We start from the raw sequence: 13,937 nt of genomic DNA, 5'->3' as shown, positions 1-13,937 counted from the left end.
AACTCTACAGAATTTTTACACCATTGTTTTGTCCTCAGCAATATGGAAATCTCCCTTTTAAAACTAGTATCAGAGTGTATTAGTCTCCTTGGTGCCATCTTTTGCATCATTCTGGGTTTGACTTTGGGTTTAAGTCTTCTGCATAACCTCATCATGTTTCTTAACTATAAGTTAAATTACCTTAAGAGGCCTTCTGGAAGAGTTTTCTTATTTGCTATCCAAACAGGGATGTGGACAGAGGTGGAATGAGCAGGAAGACCCATCCAAGATAGTTTGTTAAGCAACTTTCTGCTCCAGAGGAGTAAGAGATTTACCAGCCCTTCACCTTTGCACATCCTGGAGCTGGACTGGAATTAGTATGTTGAGGTCTCCGCAATATCTTTGTGTTTCAACCACGTCAAGAACCTATACAATCTCTGCTCTTTCTACTTTGTTTAGAAACCAACTTTGACTGTATAAAACCAGGTATCTTAACCCTCAGGTTAGAAATCACACTCACAGAGCAAGTTGTATGAAATACCAGGAAACTAAAGGAGGGAGGAGGCTCAGCACCCCCTGACACATCCAAGTACACTGATACACTGAAGCACTTCAAATGCAGGTCTGAAAAACCTTCTGTTGTTAGTGAAGGATTGTGTGAGTGTGGAATTTATGAAGTGCTGCATATTACTATGTCCAACTGCACAGACACAGAGAGAAAATGTGAGACCGCGAGCCAGGCGCTGTACCAGCAGTGCAAGTCACCCCGCAGCAATGTGACAATAAATCTATAATTTGACAAGGAGGCTCCACTCACACAAATAAAAATAGAGTTAAATCCATACTTATCTGATTTTGGTGTTTTTACTGAGACTCCTAAAGAGAGTATTAGTTGGTGCTAATTGCTACTTGTTCTTCCCCGCTGATACTTGGAAAAATATCACAAGCATTTCATTTTCTCTTCTGAGCACAAAATTACTCATCCATTTGTTAATGATTGACACCAGGATGCTACACTGGAAATCACAGATTTAACTCTAACAGCTGTCTCATACAGCCCAAAAGCATGTTTAGTTTTTGTTATGACTACCATACAAAATAATAAGAACATTGAAGCCTCTCCCTTTGAAAAAGGATATTGAAAGGTGCTGCACATGCAACAGAAGCCTATTGTGCACCACTAAGAATTTAACAGGGTAAAGACCATTCCTTATATGCAACATTACAACCACTACTTTTATTTATTTAGTTATTTAGTTATTTAGGTATGCATTCTCCAGTACATCAGTGAGATCTGGAATTAATGCTTGCAACCCCAAGGGAAAGAGCTTGTATTTCTATAATGCTTAGAATGGGATTTACATTGTTAATGCTTTCCCTGGAAAATATTTTTTTGTTTCTCTATTTCAAAATTACTCATTTATTTTAATGGAAGAAAAAGGAGCATAATTTGCTCGCTCAGAGCAAGCACATTAAACTGCAGCTGAAAAGCAAGGCATAAAGAAAGTACTAAACAAATCATAAAAACCTTTCACAGTAGAAGCACAGAAAAGCTCCACACTCAGGCAAACTGAACCAGGAGGTAGCCATGTGTCTGGCCTTTCATTAATGACCTTACCTAATCTTCTGTGACTCTGTTCCTCCCTGTGTTACTATGATGCCACTATTTTAAGCACAAATCTTGAGGAGAGCTACAGATTCATTGTTTTACAATCCCTATTGAAGAAACACTGATACTCTGCATAAATGCTTTCTCTATTTAGCTACTACCTTATGGACTGTCAGCTACCGAAGGAAAATGACAATGGCAATGGTTTTAACCCTGAGGTTCCAATCAAAGTGTTCCTAAAGCCACAAAATGTAGATAGCAGAAAAATAAATTGTTCTACAGAGGTGAGTGACATGAGAAAGGGAAAGTGAAAAGGGAAGTCCTGGTATAAGTATGGAAAGTCACACAATTACTTTTAAATGTCACCTTTGATTCCACCTAAGCTGAGTCTACACTACTGTCTTTTACCCTTTATCATTTATTTCTGTCTATATGGGAACTTTTGACCCAGCACACTAATAGTTTGAAATGCAGAATAATAAACCATCTCTTCAGCACTTTCCTTCCAGAAAATCTGTGTCCAGCACCTGCAGCTGCACACACCAAGCAGCCCATTGCTTGACTTCTCAATGCTTTGCTGAGCCACTACCTAGTGTAGTCACTAAATGAAAATGTAAATATTTGGGTAATTTTTTCTTTTTCTGTGTATTCAGCAGCAAAATTAAGGGGTTTTAGGGTGATTGTTACATAACACTGGAAATCCCTTCTTGGAACTTTTTTCTCAAGGAACAGAAAGCTCCAAAATGTAATTTCAGCAACAGCAAGGATACACTGTTTAGATGGATATGCTATATTGTAATGCTCCTTTATACAACTAGACTAATATGAAAGAGAAAAATGAATAATCTGTCAGTATGCAGATTTTTTTTTTTCAGGATCTGCTTTTGGTAAAATAACAACTATTTTAAATAAAAAAATTAACAGACCTCAAAATTACTGCTTATCTGAGAGCTAATAATGATCTATGCACAATCATGTATTTATTTTTAAGCATAAATAATTATTAATATAAGAAAAAAATTACTTGTAAAAAATCACAAGAAAACTGAGTAGTTTTCTTTTCAAACAAAAATGTATCTAATAGAAAGCAGAAAAGCAAACCAGAAGAGGGGTCCTGTGCATAATAAGCACCTAAGTAAAAACACTCATTTAGGCTTCCTACACTGAAAAGAAGAAAAGTGCACCCTAACAGTGCAGAATGCTATTATGACAAGTATTGTCATTACAAACATAAAACAGTATGAATAAATTATTAGTCTTGCTTTCCCATCTCACTTTCAATACAGGCAACCAAGACACAAGCCAGGGTGAAAATTTTCATGGGTGTGTATCTAGACTGACACTGCCAGGCAGTGGTACATATTGAGTGAACAATTCATGAGAGGCATTACCTCCTGTTTCTCAACAAGGTTCAAAACCACCTAGAGACTGGTGATGGGCAAAAGGGCAAGACATGGTCATTTATGCTCTCGAAATTTCTATATGCATATTTATTTCACTATTTCCTTGAAAAGGAGATAATTATGAATCCACAACAATACTGTTAAAAGTTGCAACTCCTATTTACTTCATTTTACTTTGTATTTCTGTGACACTTTAAACCTTCAAAATCTTGCCAAACATTGATAAACTCACAGACAGTACTCTGATGAAGCAGGTAGATGCTGTCAGGTCAGTCTAAAGACATGGGAAAACAAATCACAAACTAGACTGACCCACCTGGGCCTGCAGAGTCTACCAGGAAGGAGCCAGGAATAGAATCAGAAAATGTCAGTATTCCAGTTGGCATAAGACCGATTAGTGTGTTTTACTCTGAAACCCCTTTTATTGCTCTTTCTGACTCATACTGCTCTTATTAGCTGTCCACACCACCCTGCCTTTGTTTTTGCTGTCCTCCTACTCTCAATCCACTGGTATTGCTTTCAAATAGGCACATTAACCTGTGGACTCACACCTGAAATTATGTGTAGTTATTAAGAAATTTTAGGATCTATAACTATATTTTTTTCATCTGTTCAGTAGGCTATTCTGTATTCTAGAACTACTGGAACTCTCAACACCTCTGAGGATCAATGCACATACTAACACAGTGACAGCAAAGAGGAGCCTGCCCATAGTGGGGTGAAAAACAGTTTTCTGAACGCCATGAGCATTTGAGATGAATAAAGTATTCTTAGCCTGAGCAGGATCCAAAAGTAGAAACTTCTTTGTTTCAAATCCTTTTTCTCAAGATTTCTTTATACCCAAAACAACAACTCTAAACTAAAGTAGGCTACAAAATCTGTTAAAATTCTATATCTAATAAAATATTTTCTAATTAATTTGAATGCACCTGTGTCATACTTATAAGACATATAAGCAAATTTTTGAAAGGTCTCTTCAAATCAAGATACAAGAATAGGATATTTTTAAAATATAAAACTGGGCATTCAGGTCATATCACACTTTAAGAAGAATCCAAAGGAGTTGTTTTCAAGTCAACTATTACCCACAAACAACAATTGAACTTTTCCAAGATAAGACAGGTGCAGATCACTCTGAAACACAAATTTCAAATTCACTCTACTGAAGTATTCTAGGAGGAGAAGGGAGGTAAAATTTGAGGTAATCCTTCTCCCCCACCTTTTTCTTTGACAGACCACATCCCTGTAGATGATACTTTACAGGCTGCCCTTGCCTTCAGCTTGAGCCAGCCAGAGACCAGGTAGATAGAATAAGGTTTTCCTCATCAAAACCATTTTGCTTATAAGTAAGATTTGATGGTGAAGATTTGGCTTCACCATGCTATTCACAGCCAAAGGCCTTCCAGGTTTAAACTGGATCACACATCTGCATTTGCTTTAGCACGATGTTATAGAAAGCTTACAGCTGTCTGCAAGATATTAGTTGCAATTTTTGTGGATCAGGTGGGAATGAGAATGGAAACAGACACAACTTGTGCATTAAGCAGTGTGTAAACAGTCTTCCTCCAAGCTCTGATTATTACAGTGAAAGGCATGGGTGGAACATGCATCTTCAAACCCCAAAATTTCCAAAATGCACTGTGAAATAAAACTGGTATCAGTCTTGCAAGACACATGTAACATAATACTACATTTTAAAAGAAGACAGATACATAGCTATTCTTTCCTTTTCAGTGGTGCCTCTGGATGAGGAGGGTTAATACTCTCTCTATATGCTATATGTATTATATAGGGTATATATACTATCTACCCTAATATATGCCTTAGTGACATAAGGTTTATGTTTATTGTTGACTCTCCAAATAGAGCAGAGAATAAAACCAACCTTAATTATCTCCTTTCATCCCAATTTCTTCCATGCTATGCTTCTTTACCTGAAAACAGAATATTCCCTTCTAACAAAAGTGGCTTTCACAAGTCCCTCAGATAGAGCAGACTTAGACTATTTTGGGAGTTAATCACAAAATCACCATAAAATTTAGGCTGAAAGGAACCTCTGGAGGTCACCTAGTTCAAACCCTGTGCAGAGCAAGAGCAGTTAAAATTAGGTTGTTCAGGTTATTATCCAGTGGAGTTTCAAATGTATTTTAATATTAAGTGTCTGTATATAATTCATATTTCTCTGCAATAAGAGAGAGGAAAAATTTCTTCTACAATATAAAATAGTAATCAATGACAGACCATAAAACCAAGGCACCAAGTGAAACTTGGTGAAACTCTTTTATGTGAAACTTTTCCAGCATTAATCCAGAAGACACACTGAGATAAATGTGTATTCTTTTTCTTCTCCATAATTTCCTTTGCAGAACCAAGGAAACATCAGATACTTTCCTACTGTTAATTTCTTTTTTCTCCTCTTAACAGCTGGATAACAAACCTATACAGTATTTAATCAATGAACCCAATTTTTTGAAAGATTGTTTCTTTACTGTATTCTGTGAATTGCTCCAGAGGCACATACTGATACATGACAAGATGAACACAATGATGGAGTTTTTACTTTAGAGATAGAAAGGTGAAATTTAGAGAATATTATAACAATCCTTACACCACTCAGTCAAGCCTAGTTTATGAAAGTAGACACACATAGTTTCCTGTCATGATCCCCACTATTCCCCTTAAAATTCCAAAATATTATTAAAGGATCATGCTCATCTTCACCAAGTTTTCAGCATTGCATACCTCAACATAATTATGTCTGTCAAACTTAAGCCTGTGAAATGATATTACTAAAAATACACAGACATTCTCTAACAAATAACCTCACTTTTGTAAATGTTGCCGTAAATGTATTTACGACTTAAAGAAAATAACTCTGTATGCCAAAATTAGGATGAACTACTTTGTACTTGATCTGTGACATCAACACTGGATTTTGCAGCACCTAGCTGCAAGTAGAAATCTTTCAGAGGTAATAAACAGTCAAAAGAACAGGTGAAAGTATAAAACCCTGATCAAGAAGCTAAATCCTAAAGGAAGTCTTTCCTCAGAAGATACATTAGGAAGCATATGAACAGAAGGCTAAGCACAGTTGTATCAGGTACTATGAAAATGCAGTCTTAGTAGTCCCATGTAGAAAATCCCATGCTCAAATATACCCGTTTCAATAAAAAAAGCACCCAAACAAAGAACAGAAAACACTGTAAACACTGTAAGGAGAGTTAGTCAGCTTGCCAGCAACAGAAGAGTTTGATTACTGCCTCTCTGATCAGCCAAAATTTGTCTTTCTGTCCCGCCCTTCTTCCTATGTATATTCTCTCATTTTCTATTTAAGAATTCAAGCAATATGAGGCAAGTAAAACTTCTTCATTTTATCTTTTCTCTTGTGCAAAAGCAAGAACATGAATTCCTACACATGAAAACAATATGAGGAATGACTGCAGAAAACCAACAGTATAATTGAAGTGTTACTGAATTAAACAAACTTCATTTATGCACATGTATCAGACAGAGAGCAGTAGCATGTGGGAAAGGAGGAGTAGGTGTGCTTTCTCTTCCTTTACACACTGTATATCTGTGTTGTCAACCACAAGCTAGGCGACAGCTTTAAGTGTTATTGTCCCCTTGTTTCCCTTAATAAAAAATAAAAAAACTATAAAGATGCAGGGACTACAATGAAGGTGAAGAAAGAAAACTTCCTGATGTTTGGAACATGATTGTCCAACATTATAAATGTTATTTATCTTTTTTCCTTTCAGAAATGTCGGCTTAGGCCACATTCTCAAAACATCACATTAAAAAAGTACTATTTTTTATGAGTGATAATGTAATTTAAGAAAGTCTGAAATTTTACAAATTAAGCCTTTTTCTCCATTTTTTAAACTGCTCTATGGAAGATTTTCTATGCAATCTTTAGCTAATGCATGCACAAGTTCTCATACTTCAAATATTTTATGGAATTAATGATGGTAGAATATGGCATAAAAATAATGTGAGCAGCATTTACTTTATTTGTGCAGTACTGACTGAGGTTCCCTGCCTCCTCTAGTCAGATTTAATCATGCATTCTTCACATACTTCTAACATATAATAGCCCTTTTAATAAGATTCTACAATCACTGGCAGTAAAATATGGTCATCTTATTTGTCTTGTCCACACGAATAAATATCCTGTCTCTATTAAAGTTTTCTCACCATCAAGATATGATCTTTTCTGATTGCATAAGTATGTGACAAGAAGAAGTCACATGTAGTACTAAATGACAGTATGTTCCCATTTTTTTATTTTTAGGCATGATTTTACATGCCTAAAACATGACACTTTCAAGAAATCACATTATTTAATATTCAGAATGAATAAAAATCAAGGGTAAGAAAGAAATGTGGATACCAGACTCCACAAAACTAAAAACAAGACGACTTCAACAACATTTGAAAAATGAAATTAGCACTGGATTTCTGCAGATGACCCCCTGTGGCATCACAACAAAGTTATGCAAAGCTTCACACAACTAAAAGGGCCCTCTGAGGGCTCTGCTTACTGATCTCTGGTAGAAAAGGTCACAGGCTATGCTGGAGGGATTTTCAGCAGGGCTAAAAGGCAGGAAACAGTCGGAAGGAATGAAGAAATATTTCACAGGCAGTTATAAAAATTTTATTTGGTTTGCATATGAAGCTGTGTAACTGATCTGTTTGTAAAACTGTCCAAGACATAAGCTCAGTAAAACTACATCATTCTATAGCAGTTGCATTTTAGAATGACCATAAGTTACTCAGTAAGATGCATATAAACAGTACTTCATTTAGGTTGCTAAAGAAGAAAATGAAGCACTTAAACATAAACTTACAAAGTCATTATTCAAAGAGAAAGAAAGCATGAGTTAAATGCATTAAAAAACCAGAAAATATTTACTACTGATGAAAACTGAAAGCCCCTTCCAGGGACGTTAATTAGGCATCTTCCCTTTAAGAATGAATATTGTTTCTAGTTTTTGTATTACTCTTAAAATAGCACTCAGGGATTTAGAGGAATACTTACATACATGCATAAAAATACTTGCGAAAATATTCAGCATTTGGAATAGTGGATAAATTGTGAATTAAGTGTGCACTTGACTCATGTTTCCATTAATCTCTCCTCTAAGATCACACTGGCTTGCAATGGCATTTTGAAACATTCATCTGAGTATCTTATTTTCTCCTTTTCACTGTAAAAGTTTTTGAATTGTGAGTAGTAGCATTGCACTGCATATAGAGATGTTCCAAAGATAAAAAAAGTAGGCATAAATAATTCTTTATACTGTTTTTTTTTTTCTTTCCATAAGTGTAGCTACCAGTTCAAAATGACTAACTGACTACAGAAAAATATCTCCTGCCAGCAGTCCCCACAGCAGGCTGGTGGTAATCATTTACTTTTCATCACTGTCTCATTCTATGCTTAGTAAGAGAGTTTTGGTACCCTTTTTCTAGCTGCACATCCTACTTAAAATCTGAAGTTACCATCTCCTCCAGCCTCACTGATACTTTTCCATCATATCAGAAAGACAGTACCAAAAATCATACCAGTAAAAGGCAGCTCCAGCAGCAGGCAGAGCAGGCAGGCAGTAGCCTCAGGCACCTGACAGCTGTTTTTTCTGTATCAGGAAAGAGAAGGTCTGGCTGTGCTTGCCCACCAGTGCTCTTCCACCACTGTAATTTCTGATTAAACTCTGCTGAGCCCTCTTGGTTGCCTCCACCACCAATCGATAAAAGCAATATTGCTACTGCCAAAAAAACCTGATTTGGCTCTAACAGAAAAACTAAACTATGGAAGAAAGCACGTCCCTTTACATAGGCAGCTTCCTCCATCTTCTTAATGTTTGCTCGTAATTTGCTAATTTCATGCTTGTCTAATTTAATATCCTCCCCCATTGCCTCAAACGAGGTCTCTATCTGTGCTCAAAAGCTAAGTCTCTAAATACTCATAATCATACTGCATGCCAGTGTCTCCTAATCACTCTTGCCAGAAATGGAAAAGAGCACAACTCAGAGCAGCACAAGAACTAGATACTTTTCAGAGCTCTATAATCCTTCCCCCTTTAAGTCACACTGTTTTAGAGGTCAGCAGGTCAACAGCACCAGTAACTCCCATTTCTGTTCTTCCAGGCTACAGTTCAGGGCATTTCTCAAAAATTCATCTTCTAAAAATGCATAATTTTTTGCAAACAAATCCATATGACTTCGGTTTGTATGATATCACTTAGATGCAATAGCACATAATCTGTCTCTCTCCCATATTCAATCAACTCATACCTTTTGAGCCTGAAGTTCATTAAATCAGTTTACAAGCTTGGAGCAGGTCCTAACATTACACTTTTTCCTAGAAACACTTCAGTTCTTATATTGACTCCATCTTTTCTGGAACTTCCTTTTTACAAAGCTTCCACTTTTACAAGTAGGAAAATCAATTACCCTCTTTGTAATTTTTACTTGATGAATCTCTATACTTCTGATTGACTTTACAACCTTTACCTTAACCTGCAGTATGAAATAAGTAAGGCATGAACTGATTGTGAGCCATCCCTATCATGTTCTGTTCACCATATCTGGAAATAGCTAGAGAAAACAAAACCCTTAACATCCTCAGACTGTTTTCTGAAAGGAAGATAAACATGTCCAAATTTCAAAAACTTGTGTATTCTAGGTGATTTATAGACTCATACCAATGACATCAGAGGTTAACCAAGCATCTAAAACAGACCTGAACGAGTTCAAGGGTGAGGAAAAAGACCAATACACCATGAGAAGAAACAAGAACCTTGGCTGTGCCAGCAGGCAAAGGCTGTAGGCATATGCTGCAGGGAACCATATGAGAGCAACTGTAAGACACAGGACAGTTTGGAGATGTGCCCTCCATAAAAACCCCTAGTGGGTCTCATGGGACCCCGAACCGCCAAAAAACACTCCAAAAGGTGAAAAAATCAGCAGATGATGTTGCATACCCACTTATGACCTTGCTTCAATGTGTACATCTGTGTGTCTTTTTTATTATTGCTCCTTTTAGAAGGCCCTTGCAGTACATGGAAATGATAAGAATAAGCATTCCAATACCCTGGAGAAGGAACACAGCCAGGGACTGTGACAAATGAATTTTACATCTTGTCCCACATACTTAGTGTTCTGCAAAGCTGTTTGAATATGCTGCTGGCTTATTTGCCAAGGAAAGTTGCCACAGCTAGAATAAAGTCCACCAAATTAGATCTCCTTCTTACTCCCAACTGTAGAAGAGACAGATAAAATTGTGCTTCTAATTTTGTCAAAAAAAAAAAATTCTGTCTTTGTGGTCTGAATGGAAGAGAAACTACCATCCCAATTCTGCTGAAGATGTTTTATCAGATACTGTAACAACTGCAATTTTTAAATTGTCTTTCACACGGCACACTATGGTGCCAGTAAAACCTCAACATACTGTCTGGAAAGTTATCTACAAAAGATTCCAAATTACATTTTAACAGAGTGAAAAGTGTCTGAAGACAGCGTGTAGGTCAAACAAATCAACCAATTTAATTTCCTACTCTCTGCTACACTAACTGGTTCAACTACAGATGGCATGATGTTATCCCCCTCCAAGCCAGTTTGCTGACTGGCTCCATCAAAAATTAATTGAAAGAACTGGATCCTATAATTTAAAATGAAATAGGCTCAGCAGGTGAGCAAGCTTTGTCAAGATTGATTACTGAGTATTGATTTCCCTCCAATTGTACAAGTTACACTCCACAAGGCCACCTGCACATTAACCTAGAATACATAAAATCACCTCAGGCTAACATCTATCAAGAGGTTTGTATTTTTGGAGGATGTAGTCTCTAGTTCTTTTCCTCACCTGTTCATTCAATGGCTTTCATTTGGACAGCATCCACAGAGTGAACTTACCTTGCCCTAAAAAAGTATTATCTGTATTTTAACTTCTCAGAAAGAATTCAAGATAACTACTCAGGAAAAGAAATCCCATAACCTAGCACTAAGCTAATTTTAAAATTTGTAAAGAAAACCAGACAAGTTGCCCCATGACAGAAAAGAGATACTGATGCAGCAAGAGCAGAGTGGCTTACTGTGGCCTGGAAGCTTCTGCTTGGTCTGTCTGAAGCTTTTCTCCCCCTTCCACTTCCATGGTGCAGTAGACAATCCGATTGGGAGCGACTGACTTTAAACCTTGTACTTCCATTATAACAATCTGAGGAAAAGAGAGCAAATAGTTCACCCTTCAGAAAAAAATTACACAGCATAATTATTGCAGTACTAAGCTCTGTGAAGATTAAGAAAAAACCAAAAATCCCCAAAATCCCAAAGTCCACTCACTCAAATCTTAAGACAGAGGAAAGTTTTGATTTTTTCTTCTTTTTCCGCTTTCAACAACATCTAAAAGGAACTGAAATTTTTGTTCTGTTTCTACTTGGGCAGTGACCAAAAACTCACTCCAATCATTATTTAAATGCCAATAGCACAATTTGAGACTCATGTCTGAACATAATTCTAAATTTTTGTACATGAGAAACTGTATCTATTAATGAGTCTGATGGTAAACAAGTAACTACATTGATCATATCTAGACAGGTGAGTTATGGCGCTGTGTCTCTGGAGGTTGCAACCCCTGAACCTCAGAAGGGATTTGGTGCTGTGCTGAGCGAGAGGCAGGTCAGAGCACTGGTATCAGCTCCTGTAAGATTCTCCCCACTATGCACATCCTTTTCTTCTCCCAGGGCAGTACTTGCAGTCAGGTTCAGTATGCATATGGAGAAGAGGGAGAAGAGAAACAGAAAAAGCCACCACTACCAGCTGTGCCCTGAAAGTTTTCCTCACCAGGGAAATTTTCAGCTTGGCAGATCCTGTAGATTTTCACCTCCTCTAGACTACTCTACACTTGCTCAGAAAAGCCAAATGCAGCTCTACTTTAAATGCTCTCTGCCTTTTATAAATCTTGTCACAGTGTGAAATTATTGGAATTTTTGCATTTCAGATGTTTCTAATTCAGAAGATTTGAAAACACAGTCAGGTTCCCCGGGTTTCTTTGGAAAAGCTGCTTTTCTTGACAGTTCCCTTTGGGCCCATGAAAAGAAACTTGGAAAAATGTACTCTATCAACAGAAACTGCCCTCAACTGAACCTTACATGTAAACCAACATTTATTTAATTTGTTTTAAAGGTGCCAGAAGTAATGACTACTTTTGGTCTCATCATAGGCAATAGGCTTCTTAGGTCAGCAAGCAACTACTAAAATACGTTGCTACTGAACTTCTTTGCACATGTGACACTTTGTTCCAATTCAAGCAAATTAAACCAGACTTTACCCCCAGCCCCCCAGCTATAAAATCCTTTTTTCTTTCAATATCCCAGAATGTTAGTAATAGGTACATGTCTTGCAAAATTGCCAGTTTGTAAATATTACAGTAAGACAACAGTCATTCATCATTTAGACCATTTTCATATTACCAATAAATAAACAATACTGCCTACTATGGTTCATAAATAATAACAGCAATCCAGGGAGGATGATCAAGTCATCCTTCTTTTCCATCTGTTGTTCAGGAATTCAAGCAGTTAGGCAGCACTAAAGATTCTTCTAGGTAATACTGCCTATGTGGTCTTTCTACATAAATCTATGTCCTTGCTGAATACTGACTTCATGTTTACTCATTTTTATGTTGATACTTCTTTTCCTGAGTTTCCAATGTAACTGCACAGTACACTTTTCTCTGGTAACAATTCTGGATTCCAGCACTGGAAAAAAGTTGCATTTCATTCCTTCCAAAGGAAACTGTCACTGGTGGATGTAGTAGCTCATTAGCTGATAAACAACTTCCTAGATGCCTGTCTACTTTTGAAACTGTCTAACAGCTGAAGAATATAAATAAGTCCCCTCCTACTACTATGGATTTTAAAATTTTATTTTATAAATTTCTACAAACAGGATATTTAAAGAAATATTCAAATTGTAAAAACGTTGGCTGTTGCATACAGTGAGGAGGCTCAGGAATGTCTCTGACCTCAGTCAGTAAGGTCTACTCCCACTAGAACACTGTTAATATTACTAACAAGTTCTACTATTTATAATAACAATGCACAGTGACAGCAAGAACCCTGCCCACTTTACCCAGCATCTAGAAATTTTGGGGTTCTTCTACCCTGTCCTACATGATGTAGATTTCCTATTCATTCATGTGCTAGTTCAGCAGCCCCCAATGGGGATTCTGCTGGTTACCCTACAACTGAGTCCCCACACAAGGTGTGACACAGATATGTTTATGTGTTATTCAAAAGATGTGGAATCGTGTACATTTGAGCTCACATTTTCAAAGAAGGAAGTACTCTGTTTTCTAGGAAATGCAATCAGCACTTCTTATTTGGCCATTTGCACAGAAAAAGATCACATCTTTCATATTTCAGTCTTCATTCATATAATTTCAACTTTCTTTTTGCCCTTATACCTTCAGAGATTTTGCTTCTCAAGAGCAAAAGATGCACACACTGTTTGGCAAGAGAGTCAACTTATGTGGTTACTATCATGTCTAAAATGAAAATCTGCCCTACTACAAACTATCTCATGTGGAGTAATACTTTAATTCTTTGCCTTGCATGGGATGAACTGTGGATTAGTTATCTTGCAGCAAATCTCCTCATTGCTAATGGGAAAAAAGGAAAAAAAAAAATCTTAGTTCACCAGACCTAATAGTCTACATATATAGAAGAGTGGTAGAAGAGCAGAGGGGCTATAAACAAAGCAAAGCTGCTATAAATGTACCAGAAATTATATCTCCTGTCATTTTTCATTTCATTATTGTTTCAAACTTTTACCCTAAATACCACATCGTTTCTCTCTAGAGGGACAGGGAAGGCTTTTCTTCTTCTTACATCTATCACCAAGCATGCTTTCTTGAAGACCAGAAATATTATTGCCAAACTTTTTATGGT

The 13,937-nt window shown here is 36.8% G+C and overlaps 1 protein-coding gene across 1 annotated transcript in view; it reads right to left on the bottom strand.

Annotated features, from left to right (window-relative positions):
- The window catches only part of CADPS2 (calcium dependent secretion activator 2), a 284,927-nt gene that overhangs the window by 152,135 nt on the left and 118,855 nt on the right, over positions 1-13,937 (bottom strand). The window contains exon 6 of the mRNA XM_054272587.1: positions 11,082-11,203. Within this exon, the coding sequence (XP_054128562.1) occupies positions 11,082-11,203 (122 nt within the window). The remainder of the gene's footprint in view (positions 1-11,081; positions 11,204-13,937) is intronic.

The sequence above is a fragment of the Melozone crissalis genome, unplaced genomic scaffold (genome assembly GCF_028551555.1).
Source record: "Melozone crissalis strain CALT ecotype California unplaced genomic scaffold, PUWL_Pcris_2 ptg000004l_1, whole genome shotgun sequence".
NCBI classification, from domain to species: Eukaryota; Metazoa; Chordata; class Aves; order Passeriformes; family Passerellidae; genus Melozone; species Melozone crissalis.
This window is presented reverse-complemented; position numbering and strand designations above follow the sequence as displayed.